Raw genomic sequence first — 27,263 nt, forward strand, 5'->3', positions numbered from 1 at the left:
CAGAGAAGGAATGGACTTGCTAGTGAGGGGAAGAACAAGCAGGCCAAGAGAGCAAGCGTCCTTCTTCCATGTTCTTTATATTGGGTTTCCAGAAGAAAGTGTGACACATATTAGACGTGGGTCTTCCCACCTCCAAAGGTCTGGATTAACCAGGCTTGGTGGTGCACACCTGTAATTCCAACACTCAAGGAGGCAGAAGCGGATGAATCTCTATGAGTTTGAGACCAGCCTGTTCTACAAAGTGAGTCCAGGACAGCCAAAGATACACAGAGAAACCCTGTCTCAAAAAATCGGAATTAAAAAAAGATCTGGATTAAAGGTGTGTCTACCCACCTTAAAGATCTGGACTAGAAATTGATTTTTCTGCTTCAAATGATTAAGCAAAAATCCCTCACAGTTGTGCTCAACCATTTTCCGGGTTTTAGATTATTCCAGATGTAGTCAAGTTGACAACCAAGAATAACCATCACAAGTCCACCCCTTGTAAACTTCACACACAATCATATATCCTTATGTCATGTTCAATTTTGAAATAAAATCATAACCACATCATAATTATGCATAACAAGATATAACTATCCCTTGAACAATCACAAAAGCTGTATGTATTTAAGCAGGTTATAATAATGCCTAATATAACTTTCCCTCATACAACTGCAAATCCATTATAAATTTAGGATAGGTAACAATGTCATTTGAAAGACATCCTTTTAGTATCTCAAACTTAAGTATGATAATCATTGGTATTCTCTCAATTGATGCTACTTCACCTGATAAACTGAGGAAAGGTATGGGTGGTGGTGGTACATGCCTTTTATTCCAGCACTTGAGAGGCAGAGGTAGCCTGGTCTACAGGGTGAGTTCCAGGATAGCCAGAGCTACACAGAGAAATGCTGTCAAAATACCAAAAAGAAAGAAAGGAAGAAGGGAGGGAGGAAAGAAGGAAGGAAAGAATGAAGGAAGGAGGGAGAGAGGGAGGGAGGGAGGAAGGGAAGGAAGGAAGGAAGGAAGGAAGGAAGGAAGGAAGGAAGGAAGGAAGGAAGGAAGGAAGGAAGGAAGGAAGGATCAAAGGATCGAAGGAAGGAAGGATCAAAGGAAGGAAGTTGAAGAAATAAAACACAAATATCTGTACAAATGCATCCTAAGAAAATATGGCAGAAATACTCATGTCATATAATCTTCATTTGTGCAACTGATCTTGTGGCCTTAGCTGGTATTTATAATTACTTTCTTCTATTACCCATTCTGTATATCCTCCACCCTCAGCAAGCATCTGACCAGGTCTTGGCTCTTTTCCTGGAGGAGTGACCCATACCTTCATTCCTGATGGACCTGTGCCCTTTGTCATCCTGGATTAGGTTGTTGTAGTTTCCCATTGACTTTAATCACAGACATGGTAGCACCAAGAGACGCCCTGAAGGCTCTCCTACCCTCCAGACATAACCTTTCATGCCTCCATTGCAGAGAAGCAATCCAATTCCCCCTTGGTAATCTGGATCAATAACCCTTCCTAACATTGTTCTTTCTTTCTTAGCCTCTTGGCTTAAGGACATCAATAGTCCAAAGTGGCTGGGGAGACGCCTGAGCTCCAGTTCAATGGGATGTTTGTTGTGGCTCTTGGCAGGAATGCTCCCCCATTTCTGGAACCAAAACTTCTATGCCAGAAGACTTTAAGGTCAAGGAAACAGACCCAAAAATTGTCCTAGTGGGTCACTAAGGGTGATAGTGTGTGGAACGATTTCCTTCCCACCCCTTTATTTCTGGACCTGTTGATCCTTGCTATGGGAGAAACCATACTATATTCTGGATGCTAATTCAAATCTAGATCACCTTCTGGAGAACCCTGCTCCAGCCCTTGAGGCTGCTGCCACTTATTTGGCACTGCAATCGTGTCTCAAAAGGCTATTCCATCTTTCTATTAGGTCAGCTGCTTCAGAATTGTTGGGAACATGGTAAGACCAGTGGCTTCCATGATTGTGGGCCCACTGTCACACTTCTCTGGCTGTGAAGTGAGTTCCTTGGTCAGAAGCAGTACTGTGTGAAATACTATGACAGTAGGTAAGGCATTCTGTAGGTCCATGATGGTGGCCTTGGAAGAAGCATTAAATGCAGGAAAGGCAAATCCATAACCAGAACAAGTATCTACTCAAGTAGAGACAAAGTGTTGTCCTGTCCATGGAGGACAGGTTGAATGTAATCAGCTTGCCATAACGTGGCTCAGTGGTGGTCTCTGTTGTTGATAGATCTGGCATTCGCCAGATGTTATAGCCAGGTGTGCCTTGGTGAATGAAGTCCATGTTGTTGAGTCCAGGCTGGCCTTGAACTCATGATCCTCCTGCCTCCACCTCCTTCAACAATTCTACCAGTGTGTGCCACCACAACTGGCTATTGGTATGGTTCATTAAGCCCTTTTGAACGTATTCTGGATTTCCTAATCCAAACTCCCAAAGTACGCTCCACTAACAAGCAATATGGTCAGGCTTGCCACGGCAATACCCCGTTCTCCAGGTCTGTCTTAGTGTTCTTGCTCTGAAAAGACACTATGACCATGGCAACTCTTTTCAAGAAAAGCATTTAACTGAGGCTGGCTTACAATTTCAAAGGGTTAGTCTATTATCATCATGGTGAAAAGCATGGAAACACATAGGAAGAAAGATATGGTGGTCCTGGAGAAGGAGCTGAGAGTTCTAAATCAGGATCCATAGGCAGCAAGAAGGGAGAACCAGTGGCCTAGATTGAGCTGATTAATATATATATATATATATATATATATATATATATTCTTTATGACTTTTACATCATGCACCCCAGTCCAACTCATCTTCCTAACCCCTCATATCCGCCCTCTGCCCTTGCATCCTCCCTCACCCAAAGAAAATATAAAAACACATAAACAAAAAAGTGAACAAAACAAAACGAAGCATAGAAAACATTAGTCATGGAAGCTGTAGTGTGTCCCACAGTATACCCCTCTGTCAAACCATCTTATCTTACAAACGTTCGTTGTAATGAGTCCTTGGTCGGGCTCGAGGTCTCTGGCTTCTGACGCACCATCAATATTAGATCCTCACTGGAATGCTTCCCAGTCCTTCTGTTATTGCCTAATATCACGGAGATCCTGCAGCTTCCTCTCAGTAGGACAAGGACCTCTCATGTGCCCCAACAGTTCTCAGATGATGTAGATCTGGCAGTGGCCATTTCAGAGCCCTGCATCTGGGCCTGGATGGTAGCTGAGCTGGTCAGTGTACCAGCTCTCCCTTATTCACACCACCAGGGCAAGCTCTCCAGCATTGCTCTGGCTAGGCCACCCAATGCTGCCACTAGCAGGAGGCAGGGCCAGCAGCTCTCCTGCTCTCTTGCCCTTGGGGGCCAGCTTCCTCCATCAAGGCCACGCCTCCCAATTATTTCCAATAGTACCTGGTGACCAAACCTTCCAATCTCTGAGCTCATGGGGCCATTTTCAATCAGACCGAAAGGTGGGGTTTATTGCTATGGGGATTACTAAGGAATGCCCATAACCTTTTGAAGTCAGGACTAGCAAGGAATAATTCTCTCCAGAGGGAACCAACCCTATTGAAACCTCATTTCGCATTTTGAAATCTAAATTTAGGGCTTTGGACTACATTCAGATTTCAGCCTTTAGGTAAATGATGCTTGCTCAATCAGGAAAGTATACATGAATATTCCCATTTTTAAAATGTAAAACACTTCAGGTTCTGAGAACTTAGAATAAGGAATATTCTACCTGTGCCAGCAAAAATACTGCCAAGTTAGACTGACAGAGACAGACGACAAACATGGGGCAAGATGAGAGAAGTCTGTTGGATTTCCAGAACTCTACAGTGGGAAAGCAGCCTGATGAAACTGCTCAGCTGCAGGCACATGCTCATGTCCTGGTGCATTTGTGGAGGTCAGAGGACAACTTCAGGCCTGATTATCTCCTCCACCATGCGGTAGCCACAGACTGAACTCAGGTCATCAGACTTAGCACCATATTCCTTTACCCCAAAACCAGCTCGCTGGCCTAAATTTGTACTGTTTTAAGCTATTACATTGGTGATAGTTCATTACAGTACCACCAGGAAATCAATATAATCTTAAATCAAGCCACAATACGTTATATTTGTAAATTCAATTACAATATAACTTACACAAAATAAAATTTGTATAATAATTTAGATAATGTAATTTCTAGAATATAGATTAAATTTTTGATTAAGAATGCTCATCTGTCATGTACCAAAAAAGGCCCCATTCAGTACCTGTTATCTCCCCAAATTATAGAGATTGCCAGTTAAAAATCTTATCAGTCAAATGAGCCTCTTTAAAGTATGTTGTAAACAAGCTTACAATTATATTAGTTCCCAGGAGGCTACCTAAGAAGGATTGAGTTTCTCAGCCTAGGCTGCGGTGCAAGTTTCAGGACAGCTAACGCTACATAAGGAGACCCTGTCTTCAAAATATTATGTGACAGTTTCACAATAACACAACTGCTTGAAATACACATCAAACAAGCTGCTATCTTACCAAGAATAAAGAGATAGTCCACACTAAGTATGACTAACTAGTGTTCTTCCCCATGTTAGATACTTAGGAGTGATGGGCAGCTCTTTTTCATCATCTATACATGAATCTGTCTGTCTCTCTGTCTCTTGTCTGTGTCTCTTTCTATTTACCTATGTATCTATGTATGTATCTGTATGTATGTATGCATCTATCTATCTATCTATCTATCTATCTATCTATCTATCTATCTATCTATCTATCTATCTATCTATCGACAGAGTCTCATTCTATTGCTCAGGCTGGCTGCAAATTACTGGGCTCAAGTGACCCTTGTACCTCAGTTTCTCAAGTGCTGAGTGTAGGTGTCCACCTACCATGCTTAGTGTTTTTTTTTTTTTTAAGTTGTGAGGCTGATCAGGTTTATGAATTTCTTTTTTTAAATTTTTATTTTATTTTAAATTACACTTTATTCACTTTGTAGCCCCCCTGTGGTTCCCTCCCTCCCTCCTCCCCTCCCAATCCCTCCCTTCCTCCCCCTTCTCCATGCATGCCCCTCCCCAAGTCCACTGGTAGGGGAAGGTTTCTTTTTCTTCCTTCTGATCCTAGTCTGTTAGGTCTCTTTTCTTACACTTAATAATTATCAAACATAAAGCTTAATACAAATTCTGTCTAATCTGTTAGTGCACATAGGTACCTTTTCGTAGCTACATTGAGTGTGTACGTATTGTTTGTATTTATCCACCATTCCATATGTATCTTCTCACATTGAAATAGACACATTATTCTAAACATTATAATAATTATTTCCTTATTGTTTGAGTTGTTCCCAAACCTCCTGTTCTTCTATAAATGCCTCTGTGTAGACCATTGTTTCCTTGGAGTATAATTTTCAGAACAGGAATTCTGGGTAAGGATGAGATTATCTTCTTAGCACTTACAACATGCTGCCTGACTGTTCCTCAGAAAAAACAACAAATGAATAGCATTGACTTTTTATAGCAATAAGATAAAATATCCCTGTCTGTTTTTACTACCCCTCCAGTGTTCAGTTTTATTATTTATTTTGTTAGATTAATAATTTTCACATACAAGTTATTTTAATTTTTTAATTCCTTACAATAGCACAATTTTCCCATTTTGCTTTGTTTTAAACTTTCTGTCTGTTAATGCATGATTAAGTAGTGAAGACTATATGCCTTTGAATGTGTCAGTTCTTTAGAAATACAGCCAGGCCTGCCACAGGCAGGAGAGCTGCCACCCCCGCTTGCCTGGGCACAGTCAAAACAGGAGAGCTGGCCTTGGTGGTGTAGGTACAGGAGAGCTGGCCTTGGTGGTGTAGGTGCAGGAGAGCTGGTGGGCTCACCAACTCAGCTACCACGCAGGGCCAGATCCAGGGCTTTCAGTTGGCTCACCTCAACATCTGCCCCGTCTATGAACTGCTGGAGCACGTGAAGGGGATGGTTCTACAGATCTAAAGCTACAAGATCTCCATGACACAGGGCGACAACAGGATATGGGAAAGGAGTCCCAGGAAGGATCCAGTATTGATAGTGCAGTAGAAGCCAGAGACCTCAAGCCAGACCAATGAATCGTTGCAATTAACATTTGAGAGTCAAGATGTGTGGACCAAAGGGTGTACAGTGTGACACATAGTGTCACCCCAGCTTCCACGGCAAGATGGGTTTTTTGTTTGTTTGTTTGGTTGGTTGGTTTTAGGGGTGATGGTGTAGGGCTTGAGATGGGGTTTCTCAGTGTAATAGCCCTGGCTGTCCTGGACTCTATTTAAAGACCAGGCTGGCCTCAGACTCACAGAGATTGCCTGCCTCTGGCTTCCAATGCTGGGATTACAAGTGTGTGTCACCACACCCAGCTGGCGAGATTTTTTTTTTTTATACTGTTCTTTTCTTTTGTGGGGGTGATTGCAAGGGCAGAAGGTGGGTATGGAGGAACAGGGAGATGAGTGAGATTGAGATGCATGATGTGAAATTCACAAAGAATCAGAGAAGGGGAAGGGAGAAAGACGGAGAGAGAGAGAGAGGGGGGGAGGGAGGGAAGGAGGGAGAGCATGGTGGCTGTGGCAGGAGGATTTTCATAAGTTGTAAGCCAGCCTGGGCTACAGAGTAAGTTTTAAGTCAGCCTAAATTATCGTGAGACCCTGTCTCAAAAAGCCCCATTTATGTATGCACACATACATACATCTCTGTATATAGTGCTCCTGAATGAACCTAAGGGCTTACTCACTTGCTAACATGCCATACCACTAAAACCCTGATTCTGGTTTTGGTTTTTGTTTGTTTTTGAGTCAAGGTCATACTATAGAACCCAAAGTCAGATTCATGGCCCTCTTGTCTCCAGATGCTGGGATTACAGTTACCTCCCATTATTCCTTAAACTTAGGTTAGGACAAACTTTTAGTATTTGAATGTGTAGTGTGTGTGTGTGTGTGTGTGTGTGTGTATGTATACACATATATTAACAGCTGGGATACAAAATGAATAGACTGTAATTAATAAAAATTGTAATATATTTTTGTATAATTTTTAAATATGAAATTCATGTTTGAGATTTTTTTCACTTTCTTCAAAATTGGGAAGTCGTCTTTAGTTTTATTTGAATGCATGTGCCATTCTGGTTCTCTCCAATTTTAGGAAGTTGTGCATTATCTGATCACCAACTGACATGTACATACCGATGTCTTGAAATTTGAGAATACAGAAAAGATCCCAGCAGAAAGGTTTTAAAACATTTATAATTTAACCACAGAAGAAGCCAGTTTTATTTGTGGGGTTTTGTTTACATTAAGATTTTATAATTAAAACACTTGGTTTTAGAAAAATGTTCTCATACACATTGCAATCTGCTTTGTGCAACATAGCAATATATGATGAGCCCTGTCTCAAAGGAGTTCCAGGATGCCATTCCCAACCCCCACAGGTGCCCCCAAATACAAGCCAGATGCTGTTTTGGCTGACTTTGAGACAAGCATACCCACACTTCTCTGTCTAGTTTTCACCGATGCCCAGTTGTAAAAAAGCAAAACAAACCCATTGTCACATGTCAAGGAAGACATCAGTGCCAATGTCTGTTTGCAGTTTTGTCTCTGTGGCTGTTCTGGTTTCGAGACCTCAGTGGAGATCATTCAGGAGAAGACAGAGCTATAAAAACAGTCACATTAAGGTGGCCACCAGATGACCCACTAGACTTTGGATCCTGTTTATGATTGATGGAATTTTTTAAAAACAACAGCCTCCACCGCAGCCCTGTAAATAGAATTAGACCGCTGTGAGCTACCAGGTGGTTGCTAAGCATTAAGCCCAGGTCCTCTGCAATAGCAGCACCTGCTGTTAAGCGCTGAGCCATCTCTCATCCTGGTGTACAGAAAGGTTAAGTTCTGTTTGGTGGGTGTTGCCTTTACTTTTGCTTATTTTTGTTTTGAGATTATCTCACTTGTAAACCCAGGCTGCTCTGAAGTTCAATATTTATACCAGTCTGGCTTTGAACTTCTAATAATCCTCCTGCCTCTGGTTTTTCAGTGCTTAGGTTACAGGCATGAACCCCCATGCTCAACTAAACTTTATGTTTGTATATATGTTTGTATATAAATGAAAAGTTTTCCCTTTTCATTTCTTCCTTTGCTTTCATACTTACAGAGATATGTCCAGGGCTGAAGAAATGGCTCAGAGGTTAAGAGCACCGGCTGTTCTTCCAAAGGTCCTGAGTTCAATTCCCAGCAACCACATGGTAGCCCACAAATGTCTGTAATGAGATCCGCTGCAGGCAGAATATATATAAGTAATAAATAAATCTTTAAAAAAAGAAAAAGGAAAATATGTCCAGTCCTAAGTCAGCTCTGTTTCACTGCATTTAATTCAAATTGTTTATGTTTACAATTCTACATTTAACTCTTAAGCTAAAGTCAAAGCTTTCACTGATCCTATGAGGTGAAAATCTAAGTTTTTGTTTAAGGTCAACCAGTAATCCAAGCACTGCTCATTTACTAGTTCATAGAGCTGTTAAATAATTCATAATTTTAAACGGCATCTCTGTTGCTTGCCTGCAAAATCTCATCCACATGTATATGTTCCCTTGTGTTTTTATCACTACTGTTTTGTCTTTCCTAGCACGACCTTTTTGTCTTTCTTAATCTTTTTTAAAACTTTTATGTTATTTTTTAAATTAAAATCCAATTTCATAATTTTCCCTTCCGTTCTTCCAACCCTTCCCACATAACCCCTGTTTCTCTCTCAAACTCATAGCTTTTATTTTTTAATTGTTACACATACAAACACCTAAATTTATAAATAAAAGCTGCTATATCTATATAATTTAATGTGTATAAGATTTTAGGGTTAAGGGGAATCCTCCAGAAGATAAGGAAGAAGGATTGTAGGACTCAGAGAGGTTGAGAACACCAGGAGAACATGATCCACAGAATCAGTTAAGCAGGGCTCCTAGGGGCTTACAGAGACTGAAGAGACAATCAGGGTCCCCAAAAGGGTCTGAACTAGGTCTTCTACATATGTTATGGTTGAATAAACTGGTGTTCTTGTGGGACTTCCAACAGTAGGATTCAGGGGTGTCTCTGACCCTTTTGGCTTTGCTTGGAACCCTTTTCCTCCCACGAGATTACCTCATCCAGCCTTGGTATGAGGGCTTGTGCCTAGTTTTACTGTTACATCTCCAGTGGATATCCCTGGGAGGCCTGCTGTGTTGAGGTTGTAGTTTTATTTTTAACTTATTTTTTGATTATTACAATTCATTCACTTTATATCTCAGCTGTAGACCCCTACCTCATCCCTTCGCAATCCCACCCTACTTCCCTCATTTCCTCCCATGCCCCTCCCTCATTTGCCTGATAGGGGAGGTTTTCCTCCCCTTCCCTCTGACTATAGCATATCAGGTCTCATCAGGACTGGCTGCATTGTCTTCCTCTGTGGCCTGGTAAGGCTGCTCCCCCCTCAGGGGGAGGTGATCAAAGATCCAGCCACTAAGTTCATGTCAGAGACACCCTATGCTCACTTGGAGACTGAGCTGCCATGGGCTACATCTGAGCAAGGGGTTTAGGGTATCTCCATGCATGGTCCTTGGTTGGAGTATCAGTCTTTGCAAAGACGTCTGGGCCCAGATTTTTTGGTTCTGTTGCTCTCCTTGTGGAGCTCCTGTCCTCTCCATGTCTTTCTATCTCCTCTTTCTTTCATAAGATTCCCTGCACTCTGCCCAAGGTTTGGCTATGAATCTCAGTATCTACTTTGATACTCTGCAGGGTAGAGTCTTTCAGAGGCCCTTTGTGGTAAGCTCCTGTCCTGTTCCCTGTTTTTGCCTGTTTCTGTTGTCCATCCTGTTTGCCTTTTTGAGTGAGGATGGAGCAAGTTCCCTAGGGTCCTCCTTCTTGCTTAGCTTCTTTAGGACTATAGATATTTAGTATGTTTTTCCTATATTTTGTGACTAATATCCACTTATAAGTGAATATATACCATGTGTGTCTTTCTTCTTCAGAGATACCTCACTCAGGATGATCTTTTCTAGTTCACACCATTTGCCTGCAAATGTCATGATTTCCTTGTTCTATTAAAAATAGCTGAGTAGTATTCCATTGTGTAAATGTACCACGATTTCTGTATCCATTCCTCAGTTGAGGGACATCTAGGTTGTTTCCAGATTCTGGTTATTACAAATAAAGCTACTACAAACATGGTTGAGCAAATGTCCTTGTTGTATAGTTGAGTATATTTTGGATATGTGCCTAGGAGTGGTATAACTGCTGGATCTTGAGGTAGCACTATTCCCAACTTTCTGCGAAAACACCAGATTGATTTCCAAAGTGTTTGCACAAGGTTTCATTCCCTCCAGCAATGGAAGAGGGTTCCCCTTTCTCCACATTTCCTGCATGTGTTGTCACTTGAGTTTTTGATCTCAGCCATTCTGATGGATGTAACGTGAAATCTCAAATTTCAGATTTTTTGATCTGTTTTTCCCTGATGACTCAGGACATTGAGCATTTCTTTAAATGTTTCTCTGCCATTTGATTTTCCTCTGTTGAGAATTCCCTGTTGAACTTGTAACTTCTTTTTTAATTGTATTTCCTGATTTGTTGGTGTTTAACTTTTTGAGTTCTTTATGTATTCTAGATATTAGCCCTCTGTCATATATAGGATTGGTGAAGATCCTTTCCCAATCTGTAGGCAATAGTTTTGTTCTGACGACAGTTTCCTTTGCTTTACAGAAGTTTTCACTTTCATGAGATCCCATATATTGATTGTTTCTCTTAGAGCCTATGCTGTTGGTGTTCTGTTCAGGAAGTTGTCTCCTATACCAATGAGTTCTAGGCTCCTTCCCAATTTTTATTCTAACAGGTTTAGTGTGTCCGTATTTATGTTGAGGTCTTTGATCCACTTGGATTTTAATTTTGAGTAGGATGATAAGTCTGGATCTATTTGCATTTTTCTACATGTAGATATCCAGTTAGACCAGCACCACTTGCTGAAGATGCTGTCTTTTTTATGGTATGCTTTTGGTTTGTTTGTCAAAAATCAAGTATCTGTAGGTGTGTGTGTGTTTATTTCTGGGTCTTCTATTTGATTCCGTTGATCCACCATTCTGTATCTATGCCAGTGCCATACAGTTTTCATGACTGTTGTTCTGTAGTACAGCTTAAGATCAGGGATGGGGATATGTCAAGAAGATCTTTTATTGTACAGGATTGTTTTAGCAATTCTGGGTTTTTGGTTTTTCCATATGAAATTGAGAATTGTTCTTTTAAGTTTTGTAAAGAATTGTGTTGGTATTTGATTGGAATTGTACTGAATATGTAAATTGTTTTTGGTAGGATAGCTTTTTTTCTTTTTTTAAATAATTTTTATTTTTTATATTAATCACAGGTTATTTACTTTGTATTCCAGTCATAGCCCCCTCTCTCTATCCCTTCCAATCCCACCCTTCCTCCCTCATCTCCTCCCTGTCCCTTTCCAAGTCCACTGATAGGGGAGGTCCTCCTCCCCTTCCATCTGACCCTAGCTTATCAGGTATCTTCAGGACTGGCTGCAATGTCCTCCCCTGTGGCCTAGCAAGGCTTCTCCTCTCTCGGGGGTAGGGGAGGTCAAAGAGCCAGCCATTGTGTTCATGTCAGAAATAGTCCCTGTTCCCCTTACTAGGGTACCCACTTGGATACTGAGCTACCATGTACATTAATCCTATTGATCCATGAGCACAGGAGATCTTTCCATCTTCTGATATCTTCTTTAATTTCTTTCTTCAGAGACTTGAAGTTTCTTTCAAACATATCTTTCACTCTTGGTTAGAGTTACACCAATGTACTTTATGTTATTTGTGGCTATTATGAAGGGTGTATTTTCCTTAATTTTATTCTCAGCCTTCTTTTCTTTTGTATACAGGAGGGCTACTGATTTTTTTTTAGTTAATTTTGTGTAAAGCCACTTTGCTGGAGGTGTTTATCAGATGCAATAATTCTCTGGTAGAATTTTTGGCGTCACTTATGTATACTATCATATCATCTGCGAATAGTGATACTTTGACATTTTCTGACGTGTATCCCCTTGATCTCCTTTAGTTGTCTTATTGCTCTAGCTAGGACATTAAGTAGTATGTTGAAGAGACAAGGAGAGAGTTGGCAGCCTTGCCTAGTCCTTGATTTCAGTGGGATTGATTTAAGTTTCTCTCCATTTAGTTTGATGTTGGCTACATGCATGCTATATATTGCTTTTACTCTGTTTATGTATGTGCCTTGTATCCCTGATCTCTCCAAACTTTAAACGCTTTTTTTAAGGGAAATATAGAAGTTGATCTGGGATGAGGGACTGGGAAGAGTGGAGGGAAGGGAAACTGTGGTCAGAATCTAATGTATGAAAGATGAATAAAAGTTAAGAAAAAAAATTCAAAGCTTGGTATTGGATAACCAATACCACTTGGTATTGGATAACCAATTTGGTTGTTCTTTCCTGAAGAAGACTATTTCTTCTGCTCTCAGCATTTCTTGGTTGCCTGTAGCTCTTTGTCTAGGGTTAAGGTCCAGTGAGATTTCCCTCTTTTGTGTCAGTGTGCCAGTTCGTGTCGTCCTTGTTCAAGTCTTCAGGCAGCCATGTTGATGAGGCATAATAGGTGAAGCTTCTGACATTTCTAGAGGAAATCTCACAGCAAACTCCCTCTGTCTCTTAAAATCTTCCTATTCCCAAGCCCCCTGCTTTTACTGAGATCTCTGAGCCTTATGTGCAGGAGTTGTTTTACAGATGGATCAGTTGGGTCTGGATAGCATACAATTCTCTGCATTTTGAACAGTTGTAGTTTTGTGTAATGGTTGCTGTCTATTGCAAGGAGATTTTTTTCAACACATTTTTGTAAGAGTATTTATTTACTGCATCCTTAAATAATCACATTCTACTTACTTAAGTAGAGGGTAACCTGGATTTTACTCTATTTATGTGCTTTGGAATTTTAGAGAGGATTTTTATTACTTTTATGAATAATACACAGTATGTTATTGAAAATGAGCCCATGTTCCTTTTATAGGTAACATAGTATTCTTTCTCTGTATTTTAAATTTTATTTATTTATTCACTTTACATCCCTATCATAGCTCCCTCTGTCCTCTCCTCCTAATCCCGCCTTCCCACCCTTTTCCCCCTTATCCCTTCTCCTCAGAAAAAAAGGAGCCCCTGCTTACTAACCCACCCTGGGTGCATGAAGTCACATCAGAACTCTTACACTGAGACCTGACTAGGCAGTCCAGCTAAGGAAAAGTGATCCAAAAGCAGGCAACAGAGTCAGTCCATGTCAGAGATATCCCCACTGGACTTGCTAGGCTACCCACATGAAGACCTAGCTGCCCATCAGTTACATATGTGACGGGATCTTAGGTCCAGTATATGCATGCTCTTTGGTTGGTGCTTCAGCCTTTGTAAGGCCCCATAGGCCTAAGTTAGTTGACTCTGTTGGCTTTCTTGTGGAGTTCTTGTCCCCTCCAGGTCCCTCTATGTTTCCCCTACTCTTCCACAGTACTCCCCAAGCTCTTAATGTTTAGCTGTAGATCTCATCATATGTTTCAACCTGCTGCTTGGTGGAGCCTTTCAGAGGACAGTTATGCTAAGCTCTGGTCTGCAAGCGTAGCAGAGTATCTCAACATCTTTAATCATCCGGGAAATGCAAATTAAAAGGACCCTGAGATTTCACCTTATACCCATCAAAATAGTTAAGTGACAGCACATGCTGGGAAGGATGTGGAAAAAGGCAAATCCTCCTTCATTGCTGGTGGGAATGTAAACTTGTACAGCCACTCTGGAAATCAATCTGGCGCTTTCTCAGACATTTGGGAATCATGCTAACTCAAGAACCAGCTATACCACTCCTAGGCATATACTCAGAAGATGCTCCACCCACCATACAACAAGGACACTTGCTCAACCATGTTCATAGAAGCTTCATAGCCAGAACCTGGAAACAACCCAGATGTCCATAAAGGGAGGAATGGATACAGAAAATGTGGTACATCTACACAATGGAATACTACTCAGCTATTAAAAACAAGGAAATCATGAAATTTGCAGACAAATGGGTGGAACTAGTGCAAGGAGATTTTTTTTATGAGGAGTCAGAACTATATTCATCTGTGTGTTTAAGGATAAATATTTAAAATATAGTTAGGAGTTATACAGGTTTAATAAAGTGGCATAACTTCACTAGGCCTGAGTAGTTGCCTAGGTTTCCAGTACCAGCCACAATTTCACTTTTGTTGAGTGGGTCTTAGATCAGTTAGAGAGCTATTGGTTACTGCCATTGTATGAGTGTGACTATTGAACCCTTAAGAGCACCATGCCATGCTGGTCGTTGTTTTAGTTCACAGGCATTATACCTGAGTAGGACTATTGGCTGTTTCTCCCTCTCTTGGAAGCTTGCCTGTTGCCCTCTAGTACTCTGAAAGCTAAACCTCAGGGAGGAGGCTTTCAGGTTAGAACTTGCTTGGATACTGCCTGCCCCCAATCCTGTGTCCAAAGTACAAGGTGTCTTCAGCAACAGCGACTTACCTTCAGCCTCTGGGAGGCAGCCAAGAGCAACATCAGTATAGCCTATGTTGTAGGAATCCTTTGGACAATACTGACAACTCAAAATGGAGCTTTTCCTGAACGGTGTATACAGAATTATAGGTGGTATATATAATTTTAAATAGATTGATACAATGATTCTTCGTGACTTTCTATCTTATTTTGCTATACTTCTGTATTTATCACCCTTCCCCTTTCTACCTAGAGCTCCTCCTTTTAAAAATTTCACTATTCAGATCACACCCTGCTATTCTCTTCTCTATTGCTTTCTTCTCTGTGCAATGATCTCTTTTTATTTTCATGGTTTCTAGAGTTAATCCAGGTTATATACTTAAATCTAAGGAGTTGGAGCTACAAACAACAGATGAGTGATAATTGTGATGTTTATCTTTCTGGGTATGAATTAACTCATTCAATATGATCTTTTTCTAGTTCCCAAGACTGATGATAATAAAAGAAAATATAGAAGAAAAAAGTATGTTAATTTTTTAATGAAACGTACCACAATTAAAGGCAGAAGTTCGGGCCAATGAGATGACTTAGCAGATAAAGAAACTTACTAAGCAAGCTTTTAGCCTTGAGTTCCACCTCCAGAACCCATATAAAGTTGGGAAGAAAAACCAACACCACAAAGTTGTCCTCTGACCTACACATGTTTACCTTGGCATATATGTTCACACACAATATGCACACATACAATAATAAATAAATTTAAAAAGCAGAATTTTAGCTTCCAGTATAATGGAATATCTTGAGTTTTCTAGTCCTTATACTAAGCATAACCAAAAATATGAGAAGAAAAGATTTCATAGGATACACTAGGAAGCCTAGGAAACTAAAACTGAAATGAATAAATGAACAAAAAGCCAAAAGAAGAATATCCAGACAAACAACTGCTCTTCTTCCTTCTCTTCGTCCTTGTTTCTGTGAGAGAGTATCTCAGTATGTAACCCAGGCTGGCCTCGTTATCACAGTCCTCCTGCCTACTACTTACAATCTTCTTTCCTCAGCCTTCTGTGTACAGGAATTATAGGTTTGCAACACTATGCTTGGCTCAAACACATAGACTTCTTTGAATATAGTATTGGAAGTCCCGCAAGAACAACTAAACAAGAAAAAGGATATCCAGTTGTAAATAAAGAATTGAAATTATGACCTATTTTCATTTGTGCTCTCATATGGAAAAATTCTAAAGAGGTCACATATATTTAGAAAGCCTTTTAGAATGAATAAATTCAACAAAGCCGTAGGACACAGAATCACACATTTTCGTTCTATACATCAACAATAAATGATCCAAAAAGAAAATCAACAAAATGCACTTTCATTTGCATGAAAGAGAATAAAGACTATAAGAATGAATTTAACCAAACAGGTAAAAGACTCATATGCTGAAAATGACAATGAAAGAAATTTCTGAAAATTGAAATTATGTGTGGAAATAATGTCTGGAAATGGGTATAACTGTAGATTATTGTGTTAAATGAAATAAACCAGACTTCGATAAATGTTGCATGTTTTTTCTCACTTTTATAAAATTCTGGATTTTATAAAGATATATTAAATCATATATATCTATTTATGTTCATGAGACCTGAAAACAAAGAGAATCCTGGGGTAGAAAAAGTACTAATAGTGGGAGGAGAAATGGAGAAGGAGAACAGGGAGGACATGGGGATGAATGTGGTTAAAATATTTGACACTTGAAAGAAATTATCTTTTACAAACCCATTCTGTGTACAGTGAATGTACACCAAAACATTTAATTTAAAAAGGTAAACAAAACATCCTCCTTTTAAAAAAGAAATTTAAGCTAATCCTCATATCAACAATAACTATAATGACTGAATTTTAAACATAGGATAATAGATAATGAATGGAGGTTTCAGGAAGCAATTAAGGCACCCAAGACCAAATAAACGGAATACCTAATGCTTATGGATTACAAGATACATGCAATATTACTATGGTGTTAATATTATACAAACATATGAATGAGTAAAATCCAGTCTTTGTCAAAATCCCAGTATGATTTAATTTTTTAAACTGCAGTGCAATAACGAGTTCAGAATCAGCCTTGTCAAAACACCTGCTAAGAGAGGTAGTCTTACATCCTAGACCACACTTACTGGTAAACTTGTGGACATTCGTAAGCCTTTAAAGAAAAAGTCTCCTTTCAGAGAAAAAGTCAAACTTATCTAGCAGAGACCCAATGAGAGGCTTAGTTTTAGCATTCTCAAAGTAAAACCAGGGATAAAAAAAGAAAATCTTTGATGACTGTATACTCTGCAACTGATAATTTCATCAATATTTTCCAAGAAATTCTGAGGCATTGATGGGATCTAAAAAAATATGACTTATATCTCAAATCTCTGACAGCTCATAGTTTAGTAACAAAGCACCTGACTTCATGATAAACTGCTACTTTGAAAGACTTTTTATTTGGTGTTTGATTGGTTGGTTTTGTTTGTTTGTCTGTTTTTTTGTTTTTTGAGACAGCGTTTCTCTGTGTAGCCTTGGCTATCCTGAAATTCTCTCTGATAGACCAGGCTGGACTCAAACTCAATAGAGATTCCCTTGCCTCTGCCTCCCAAGTGCTGGAAGTAAAGGCGGCGGGTGCCACCACCTCCCACCTTTGTTCAGTCATTTTGGCAAGTAGCATAAGGCTTGAGTATGATGGATTAAATGTATACGACTATTTGGGTTAAAGTCTGTTTGGCTATAATATTTGGGTCAATGAATTGTATTTACAAAGTTTTGTACCTTTGTTGCTGTAAATAATAGGTATTTTTAATGAGTTTTATGCCGTTTGAACAGTATATTAAAATCCCTTAGTAAATAAAAAACAGAAAAAATCATATGGAAGCCTGGTATTTAGTAGTCTGCGAGAAAGATTTCAAGATCTTGGTTAGTCTGAATGATGAAGTGACTTCCAGGCCAGTCTAAGCAACGTGGTGAGACTCTTCTTTTAAAAAATAAATAAATAAAAATGAAATAATGAAATTTTTTTTGAAAGTTAAGAGAATCCCGGTCAAGTGGCCAAAAATCTTGAAAATGAAGAACAATGGAAGACTCGTCATTTCCTTTTTTTTTTTTTTTTTTTGACTCATCATTTCTAACGTCAGCACATACAAGTCTTTAGTAATCAAAACCGTATGGTGCTGGTGTAAAGTTGGACATATAGAACAATGGACTAGAATGGAGAACCCAGAAATAAAACTATGTATATGTAGTCAGATGATCTTTACTAAGGATATGATTTAGTGGGGGAAAGGACAGTCCTTTCAACACATAATTCTGGGAAAACTTCATGTCTGCATGCAGAAAAGTGAGATTGAATCTTTACCTAACAATATACACAGACAAATAATCAAAATATAAAACTTAAAACTATAAAGTTCTTAGAAGAGAATGTGAAATGCTTCTTGCCATTGGATTTACAGTGATTTCTTGAATGGATATGATTTCAAAAGCACTGAGCCAATTAAAGATAAAATAGAAAAATTGAACTTCATCCAGATAAAAACCTGTGTGCTCAAAGGAAGCAATCAACAAAGTGAAAAGGCAATTTTATACAGCAAGACAAAATAATATTATATATTATGTGTAATAATGAATTAATTTTCAGAAAACATGAAGAACTACAGCTTAACACCCAACTATTAACAATTGGATTGAAAAACGAGCAAAGACTTAAGTATTTCTTCAGGTCTGGTGAAACAAACCAGCTGGTAAAACAGGATCAGATGAATGGGGAGGAGGTCCCCCCCTATCAGTGGACTTGGAAAGGGGCATGGTGGAGATGAGGGAGGGAGGGAGGGACTGGGAGGGAATGAGGGATCGGGACACGGCTGGGATACAGAGTTAATAAAATGTAACTGATAAAAAAATAATAATAATAATAATAAAATAAAAAAAAATCAGCTGGTAAAGGAGCTTGCTACATTAGCCTGACAACCTGAGTTTGGTCCTTACAAACCATGTAAATGGGGGAAGGTGTGATCCATCTACATAAAGTTGTTCTCTGAACTTTACATGCTCACTGTGGTAGCTGTGTGTACATGCACACACACGGGGTTGGAGGGACACAGAATTTTTTAAATTATTTTTATTAATTACAGTTTATTCACTTTGTATCCCAGCTGTAGCTCCTTCCTCCATTCCCCCCAATTCCACCCTCCTTCCCTCTTCTTCTTCTATGCCCTTCCCCCAGTCCAGTGATAGGGGAGGTCCTCCTCCCCTTCCATCTGACCCTAGTCTATCAGGTCTCATCAGAACTGGCTTCTTTGTCTTCCTCTGTGGCCTGGTAAGGCTGCCACCTCATTAGGGGGGAGGTGATCAAAGAGCCAGCTATTGAGTTTATGTCAGAGACAGCCCCTAATCTCCTTATTTAGAGCACCCACTTAGACACTGAGCTGCCATGGGCTATATCTGTTCAGGGGTTCTAGGTTATCTCCATGAATGGTCCTTGGTTGGAGTATCAGTCTCAGAAAAGACCCCCGTGCTCAGTTTTGGTTCTGTTGTTTTCCTTGTGGAACTCCAGACCCTTCCCGGTCTTTCTATCTCCCCCTTCTTTCATAAGAGTCCCTGCACTCTGCCCAAAGTTTGACTATGAGTCTCAGCATCTGCTTTACTACCCTGCTGGGTAGAGTCTTTCAGAGGCCTTCTGTGGTAGGCTCATGTCCTGTTCCCTGTTTTCACCTTCTTCCAATGTCTACCCCGTTTGCCTTTCTGAGTCAGAATTGATCATCTTACCCTGAGTTCTCCTTGATTAACTTCTTTTCATTAGGTGTGCAGATATTAATATATTTATCCTATATTATATGTCTAATATCCACTTATAAGTGAGCATATACCGTGTGTGTCTTTCTGCTTCTGAGATACCTCACTCAGGATTATCTTTTCTAGTTCCCACCATTTGCCTGAAAATTTCATGATTTCCTTATTTTTAATTGCTGAGTGGTATTCCATTGTGTAAAAGTACCACAATTTCTGTATCCATTCCAGAGAATTTTTAAAAAGGTAAAAAGACATTTCTTCAAAGAAGAGATACAAATGGCCAATAATTAGACAGAAAAACTGCTCAGTGAGCATGGCTGCAAAAGTATCTCTGTAGTAGCACATGCCAAGGAGTGTTCTAGATGGGTCATATCTTATCTCTACTTTTCTTTCTTTCTTTCTTTTCGAGAATTCCTTACACTAATTTCCACAGCAACTTCACCATTTTGCAGATATACCAACAGTAAATGAGGTTTCCCCTTCTCTACATCCTCTCTAGCATTTGTTGTTGCCTAAACATGCACAATGAAAATGCCAGTTGGCATTCCATTGTGGATAGAAGATTTTTACATTGCCCCGCCCGTAGATAATGGCTGGTGAGTCAGAACCTGGCTTAGCAGGGAACAACTCCATGATAGTTTGTCTAATCGCATAAGGTCAACCTTGAACAAATGTACATATAGGTAACACTAAATATATTCAATATGCTGTATTTATATATTTGCATATGTATGTATACACCTGTGTGTGCATGTATAACGATAATAATAAAGAGCTATGAATTTGGGAGGGATTGTGAGGGACATAGAAGCTGAAGGGACACAGTGGGTGGGGTAAAAATTATGCAAATACAATTCTTGTGTGAAAGTCTAAAAGTAATTGTAAAAAAATATTCAAAACTGATCAGTAGGGATATATAAACCAAAATTACAATGAGATACAACTTTACAGGTGTTATAATGACTGTTGGTGAAGATTTGTAGAAACAAACTCTTGTGAACTGTTGGAGGGACTTTAAAATGGCAAAGCACTGGATAACAGGGCAGTGGTTCCTTAAAAAGTTAAACGTAGGGCCTAAAGAGATGGCTCAGTGCATCCTAAAGAGATGGCTCAGTGGGTAAGAGCACTTGTGCACTTTCAGAGGACCAGTACTGACATGGTATCTTGCAACCACCAGTAACTCCAGTTCTAGGGAATCCAATGCCTGTTCTGATACTGGGCTCACAAAACATCCGTATAAAAACTAAATCTTTTTTGGAGTTTAAGCATAAAATTGGTATATGATTCAAGAATTCTAAGTATATTCTCAAAAGAAAATGAAGTGATAACATTGAACAGATATTTTCTGCATTACAGTCCAATATTGTTTACAATAGGAAAAAATGTGAACATTCTGAATACCCATCAACAATTGAATAGAAAAGCAAAGGTGTCACATATAAAGGATGGAATATTTGACCTTAAAAAAGGAGGGAAATTCTAACATGCTGTTATATATATGAACTTTGAAGATACTGTGCTGAGTGAAATAACACAGTTAGTTATAAAAGGAAAGATAACAATGATTCCATTCAATCTGAGGTAGTTTGAGGAGTCAAATTCATAGACACTAAGTAGAAATCTGTTGTCAGAGACTGGGAAGAGAGGGAACTTAGTGTTTAATGGATGTAGAGTTTCAGTTTGGAAAGATGAAGTAGTTCTAGGGAGGTGGATTCTGGTGGCATTTACACAATGATGTATTTAAAGCTACTAAGCTCTTAAAATTATTAAATGATAAATTTTGTTACATATATTTTAGTGTTATGAAAAAGATACTAGGAAAGACCCTCATAATGGCAAAAAGCACTTGCCCCATAAGCCTGATGACTTGAGTTTGATCCCAGAAACCTAAAGTAGAGAGAACCAGCTCCCCAAATTTGCCTTCTCGCCTCTGTGTGTCCTGACATGAGTGTTCACACACACACACACACACACACACACACCATATACAATAATAGTTAAGATTTTACCAACAAGAATTCGTGAATAAACCTAGTTTGGCTATTAATCCCAGAGCAAATATGTGCATTATTCAGTGGAATTTGGAATATAACGAAGGCATTGAGCATTCTCTGGTCTGCTACCTCACAAGTGGAAGCAAACTCTGAAAATGTAGCATGCTGGAGTTGGGGGTATGGCTCAGTTGGTAAACCACTTTTCTTGCCATCATGAGGACTTGGGTTTGATCCTCTAAATATTCATAGGAGTATCAGAAATGGTATGCATGCTTATAATCCCAGCAGTGGGGAGTCAGAGACAGAAAGATCCTGGGGCTTTTTAGCTATCACATCTAGCCTAATTGGTGGACTGTAGGTCAGCTAGAGACCCAAACTCAAAAGGAGATGAATGGCATTTCTGAGGTTGACACCTCAGGGTTTTCCTGGCCTGCATGTTTACTCATGCACATGAAAAGGTAGCGTATTTGATAAAGATACCAAATCAAGTACATAAACATATGCTGTAGCTGGCATTCCTGAGGATGACACCTCAGGGTTTTCCTGGCCTGCATGTTTACCCATACACATGAAAAGGTAGCACATTTGATAAAGATACCAAATCAAGTACTCATAAACATATGCTGTAGCCAAAAACGTAATAGGGGTTCTATCGGTACTGACAAGAAAGGGTATTCCCTGTATTTGGGAGGAAAAAATTTTAGACCAATATGTGAAGTATTTTCCCCTCTGATGATAAGAAAAATACATGTCAGTGAATGAACACTTCCCTTATTGTATCTTAAACAATGTTTAATATAGTTTCATATTTATATATAGTATATAGTAAGGTATGTATATAATGTATTTAACATAGATATAGATTGCAATTTGGATTCTAATTTTAGAAAGCTAAGCTATAAAAGGGAGTCATCTTAAACCGAAAGAAATGAGGTGGATGTGTATTTCTGTGTATATACATACACTGTGTGTATCTGTGTAAACAAATATTGCTTTAAACTGTACACTAAGACTATCCTGATCTTTTCTCAAATCTGCGTCAGGATGCAATAATAGAATGAAACTCAGTGGACGACCCTACAGGCTCATGGGTGTGCTTGGAACATCAAAACTCTATGACATCCGCAAAACTATCTTTACTTTCACTCCGCAGGTGAGTAGGAGAGGCTGCAAAAAGCATTGAGATGAATGGGCCAAGAGGGAAAGAGACTACAGAAAGCAAGCATTTATTTGCTGGAACTAGAGTCGTCAGAGTCCCATAGGCCTTGCATATGTTAAACGGCTCAATAAGTGTTTATGGAAATGAACTGAATTGAATTTGCAGCATAGAGCCTTGCCAAGTGACTGTCACTACCAAGAATAGTCTGGGGTGGTAAGCTGTGACGGGGATTTTCTAAATGTTCAAGTCCTGACACAGTTTTCCCTATTTTCAGAAGTTAAACTAAGACTGTATTTGTTCTTTGTGAGCGAAACTCAATCTGTTTTATTCAAGTGCTAAATTAAGTGTTTCCTGGGGGGAAAGGAGCCTTTTCATTTGCATTGAAAACTTCAATGCCCATGTCTTCCTTTAAAGAAAAACATCAGGACTTTTAAGCCATAATTAAACATTTGTTAGGTACACAATAGTAGATCTAAGTTCAATCGCATATGTGTATGGTAGTAGAACTTATTTTCTGGGAAGGAAGCCAGGCATGGTGTCACATATTTGTAGTCCCGGTACTTAGGAAGGTGAGGCAAGAGACTCATATATTCAGAACCAAACTGGGGAACATGGTTAGCGAGGTCAGCATGAGCTACACAGGAGTGTTGTGTCTCAACCGGGAGCTAAAGCTGGAGCCTAGCCATAGTGTGCTTGCTAAGCATGCACAAGGCCCGGGGATTTGTCTCTACCACAACAGTAAATATTTTCTGAAAGGAAAATTTAAATTTCTCTCCTTCATATCTAAAACAGTGCAGCTGTGATAGACGTGGACAAAATGTGTGTGCGAGTCCACACATCTTTCTCTGAATCATTCTTCGTATTAAGAGAAAAATGGAAAGCTGGGAATAGTGGTACATGGCTGTAATCCAGGACTCAGGAAATGTAGAACAGGGGGATTATGAGTTCAAAAACAGCCTAGGCTACATAATGAGAAACCAGGAAGAAAAGGAGGAGGAAGAGGAGAGACTGCTGACACTAGGTGGTTATAGGATTAAATGGAATTATATACTAGAAAAGATTTGTAGGCAGTCACACACTTTAAAAATACCAAAAACTATCTTTAACCACCACAAATTTTGGGAATTATTAAGCATTAAATTTGAGAGTCCTGCTTTCTCTGTGACATGCATGCCTTACGTGAACATTGACAAATACTATTTGATATTTGTGAAAGCAAAATTGAATGATTGTCTTTTTCTTTTCTCAGTTCATAGACCAGCAACGGTTTTACTTGGCTCTGGACAACCAGATGATAGTAGAAATGCTCAGAACAGATCTCTCCTACCTCTGTAGCCGCTGGAGGATGACAGGCCAGCCCACCATCACTTTCCCCATCTCACACAGCATGCTTGGTAAGGGCTGAATGAAGCAGGAAATGAGTGTGCTTTTGAAATAAGTCATATGTATAGTTCTTCAGCATCCCGCCGCAGAGCTACTTCTTACAACTCTCCTTTCAGCAGTACGCAACAGCTTATGTTCTGTGCCAGACGGTTTTCTATGCTCTGGACACATAGCAGGCAATAGGCAGGTATGGTTTCTGAGCTATTTAAGCTTATGTTTTAGGAGGTGAAGATGTTGTGCCCGATTTGCAAGACCCTAAAAGACCACCAGGAGTTGAGTCCATTGCAAAAAGACATGAGGCTCTTTTTAAAATTTATTTATTTTTTAAATTGATTACATTTTATTCACTTTGTATCTCAGCTGTAGCCCCCTCCCTTGTCCCTCCAAATCCTACCCTCCCTCCCTCTTCTTCTCCTATGCCTCTCTCCCAGTCCAATGATAGGGGAGGTCCTCCTCCCCTTCCTTCTGACCCTAGCCTATCAGGTCTCATCAGGAGTGGCTGCAATGTCTTCCTCTGTGGCCTGGTAAGGCTACTGTCCCATCAGGGAGAGGTGATCAAAGAGGCAGCCCCTGAGTTCATGTCAGAGTCAGTCTCTGTTCCCATTACTAGGGAACCCTCTTGGTCATATGGGCCATAGCTTGGACCCACACCCTCACCGATGGAGCAGTTGAGAGCAGAGAGCCTCATGCTCAGGGTAGGTGATTAATTTAAGGATTCCAGTCTTTCCCTGCACCCCCAAACCAGAGGAATTCCCGCATGGCAAGCGTCTATTGGTTGAAACACAAAAAGGGATGCTGCATTTTTAATTGATTGGCTATAGGAAGGCCCCCAAACCATTAATGGTGTGGCTTCCCTTGTTTGGCTGTCCTTGGGGAGAGGGACAATCTGGGCCAGTTTCCTAGCAACTGTATGTCTAGTGTGCAGGAAAGTAATGCAGTAAGGCTGGTTCCTCCACACAGGTGGCTGGACATGTCTCCACCTATCTGGCGTTTGCTCAGGCTTGTGTATTAAACTTTAAAACAATAACTCAAAAAACTAATTTTTAATTCTTTGGTCTCCCAGAGACACATAGTAAGTATGAAACAAATGGATGCATAAGAATAATTCAAATGGTTTAGAGCTATAATCTAAAAATGGAGCAGAGAATAGCTTTAGATCATTGATTTCTGAGTTAGTTTTCCAAAAACCATATGCTACATTTTTAAGGACAGTACTGCCATATCTTGCATCTGTTTTATTCTAGCGGATCATCAAGCTTTATAGGTAAGCTCGCAAGTTCTCTTTCCAAAGCCTGTCTTACTGAAGCAGTAAGCTCTAGGGAGGGTAACGTGCAAAGGCTTTTCTTTGTATTGGGGACAGGGAGCAGTGCTTCCTCACAGGGGAAGACTTTATTGCTCTGAGTTCCTGGAGGATTAAAATACTGGGGCTGCTTCTTTCTTTCTTTGTCTGAAGGTCTGTGTGCACTGCCAGAGCACATAGAAGTCCTTCTCGTTAAAAAGAACCCTGAATCGTGAATCATTCAAAATCCAGAGAGACTGGTAGGAATTTTGTTCACATCTGAATAGGGTTTCAAAATAACTGGAGCTGAGAAACTAGGGTAGTCTTTGTTCTTTTTGTCTTTATTTCTTTACTTGAGTCAATTAACAAGTGCCCATTTAATAACTAATGTATTCTCACAGTTGTCTTCAGATTATATACAGCCTAATTTAGAAGGTGAAGTTAATAGATAATAATAATATAGAAGACAAATTTAAGACAGTATATTATAAAGTACTAAAGCAATGAAAATTACCAGAGTGCCAAAGAAAAATTTTCAGCTGATGTGGGAGTTAGGCTTTTGGATTTGCTTTTTGATTTTTTATTTCAAAGAGATTTTATTTCAACGTATGAGAGGGCACACGCATGAGCATGTGTCTACAGAGATCAAAAGAGGGCGTCAGATTTCTTGGAGCTGGAGACACAGGTTTTATGAAGCACCTGATGTGGGTGTTGGAAACAGAACCTAGGTCCTCCACAAGAGCAACAGGTACCCTTAATCACTGAGTCATCTCTCCTGACCATGGATTTTGTTGTTGTTGTTGTTTTGAAACAGGGTTTTTCTGTGTGGTGCTGGCTGTCCTGGAACTCACTCTGTAGACCAGGCTGTTTTCCAACTCAGAGGTCCACCTGCCTCTGCCTCCTGAGTGCTGATTGAAAGGCGTGTGCCACCACCACCATGGAATTGTTAAGGAGAAGGAAAGAATGAGATCTCAACTGAGTTGAGGGAATGCCATGAGAGAGGCCTGGAGAGAGGGATGAGCCTGTATGTAAGGATGGTAAAGAGACCAACCCCAACATATTGGATTACTATGATAAACAAAACTGGCAAAGTGAGGTAGGATCAGATTATGAAGACTTCTTTGAAAATAAGCAGAGACATTTCAAACAAGTTATATAAGAAGTTGAATCTCTCATAAGTTTTTGAGTAAGGTGTGACATGAAAAAAGTTGTACTTAGGGGATATTAGTTGGTGACAGGACACATAATAGTGCTATCATCATGAGAGACCAAAGAATGAAAAAGTAGTCTGGGGGGTTATTGGTTTAAAGTTTAAAGAAGAAGCCTGAGCAAAGGCCAGACAGGTGGAGACATGTCCAGACACCTGTGGGGAGGAGCCAGCCTGAGATGACAGGAATTAGTCACTCCGTCTAGCTGTTTTATTTCATGAATTTATTCCTGTTTTGTTTGTTTTATGTGTGTATGTGTGCATGTGTGTATGTGTGCATGTGTGTATGTGTGCATGTGTGTATGTGTGCATGTGTGTATGCAACGGCTCTTGTGTGGAGGAGGGCAGAGGACAATTTGCAGAAGTTGGTCCTGTCCCTCTTATCATGTGAGTTGCAGGGATCAAAGTCAGGTCAGCAGCCTTGGCAGCAAGTGTTTTTACCTGGTAAGCCACCTCGCTGACCCTGTTGGACATCGGAGACTGGGTCTCATGTAGTGGAAACTGTTCTCAACTTTGACATAGAGCGAAGGCTGGCTTTGGGTGAACTCCTGACTTTCCTGCCTCTGTCTCCCAAGTACTGAAATTATAGAAGTGTGCCACTATGCCTGGCTTTTTGGGGTTTTGTTGTTATTTTATTTTGTATTTTTGAAACAAAGTCTCACTCTATACCCGGCCTATTGTGGAAACATACGTGCCTCACCTCGAACTCGTGGTCCTTCTGCCTTTGCCACATGAGTGCTATTAGAAAGGACAAATTGGAAACGGCAAATCACAAGACTGTCATCAGTTTCATATAAAACCAGATAATTACCTTCTAGAAGATATTATGTGTATTCCTATACATACATGCATTCACACACACAGGAACATTATGAGTGATACCATCTCTGAGATGATTATCATA

General features: G+C 39.8%; 1 protein-coding gene across 4 annotated transcripts in view; it reads left to right on the top strand.

Moving 5' to 3' along the window:
* Positions 1–27,263, top strand: part of LOC110542928 (phosphorylase b kinase regulatory subunit alpha, skeletal muscle isoform) — a 153,741-nt gene that overhangs the window by 74,177 nt on the left and 52,301 nt on the right. For all 4 annotated transcript variants that reach the window (XM_060375543.1, XM_060375544.1, XM_060375545.1 and 1 more), the window contains 2 exons: positions 22,375–22,484; positions 23,740–23,884. In XM_060375543.1, the coding sequence (XP_060231526.1) occupies positions 22,375–22,484; positions 23,740–23,884 (255 nt within the window). The remainder of the gene's footprint in view (positions 1–22,374; positions 22,485–23,739; positions 23,885–27,263) is intronic.

The sequence above is a fragment of the Meriones unguiculatus genome, chromosome X (assembly GCF_030254825.1).
Source record: "Meriones unguiculatus strain TT.TT164.6M chromosome X, Bangor_MerUng_6.1, whole genome shotgun sequence".
Taxonomy (NCBI): Eukaryota; Metazoa; Chordata; class Mammalia; order Rodentia; family Muridae; genus Meriones; species Meriones unguiculatus.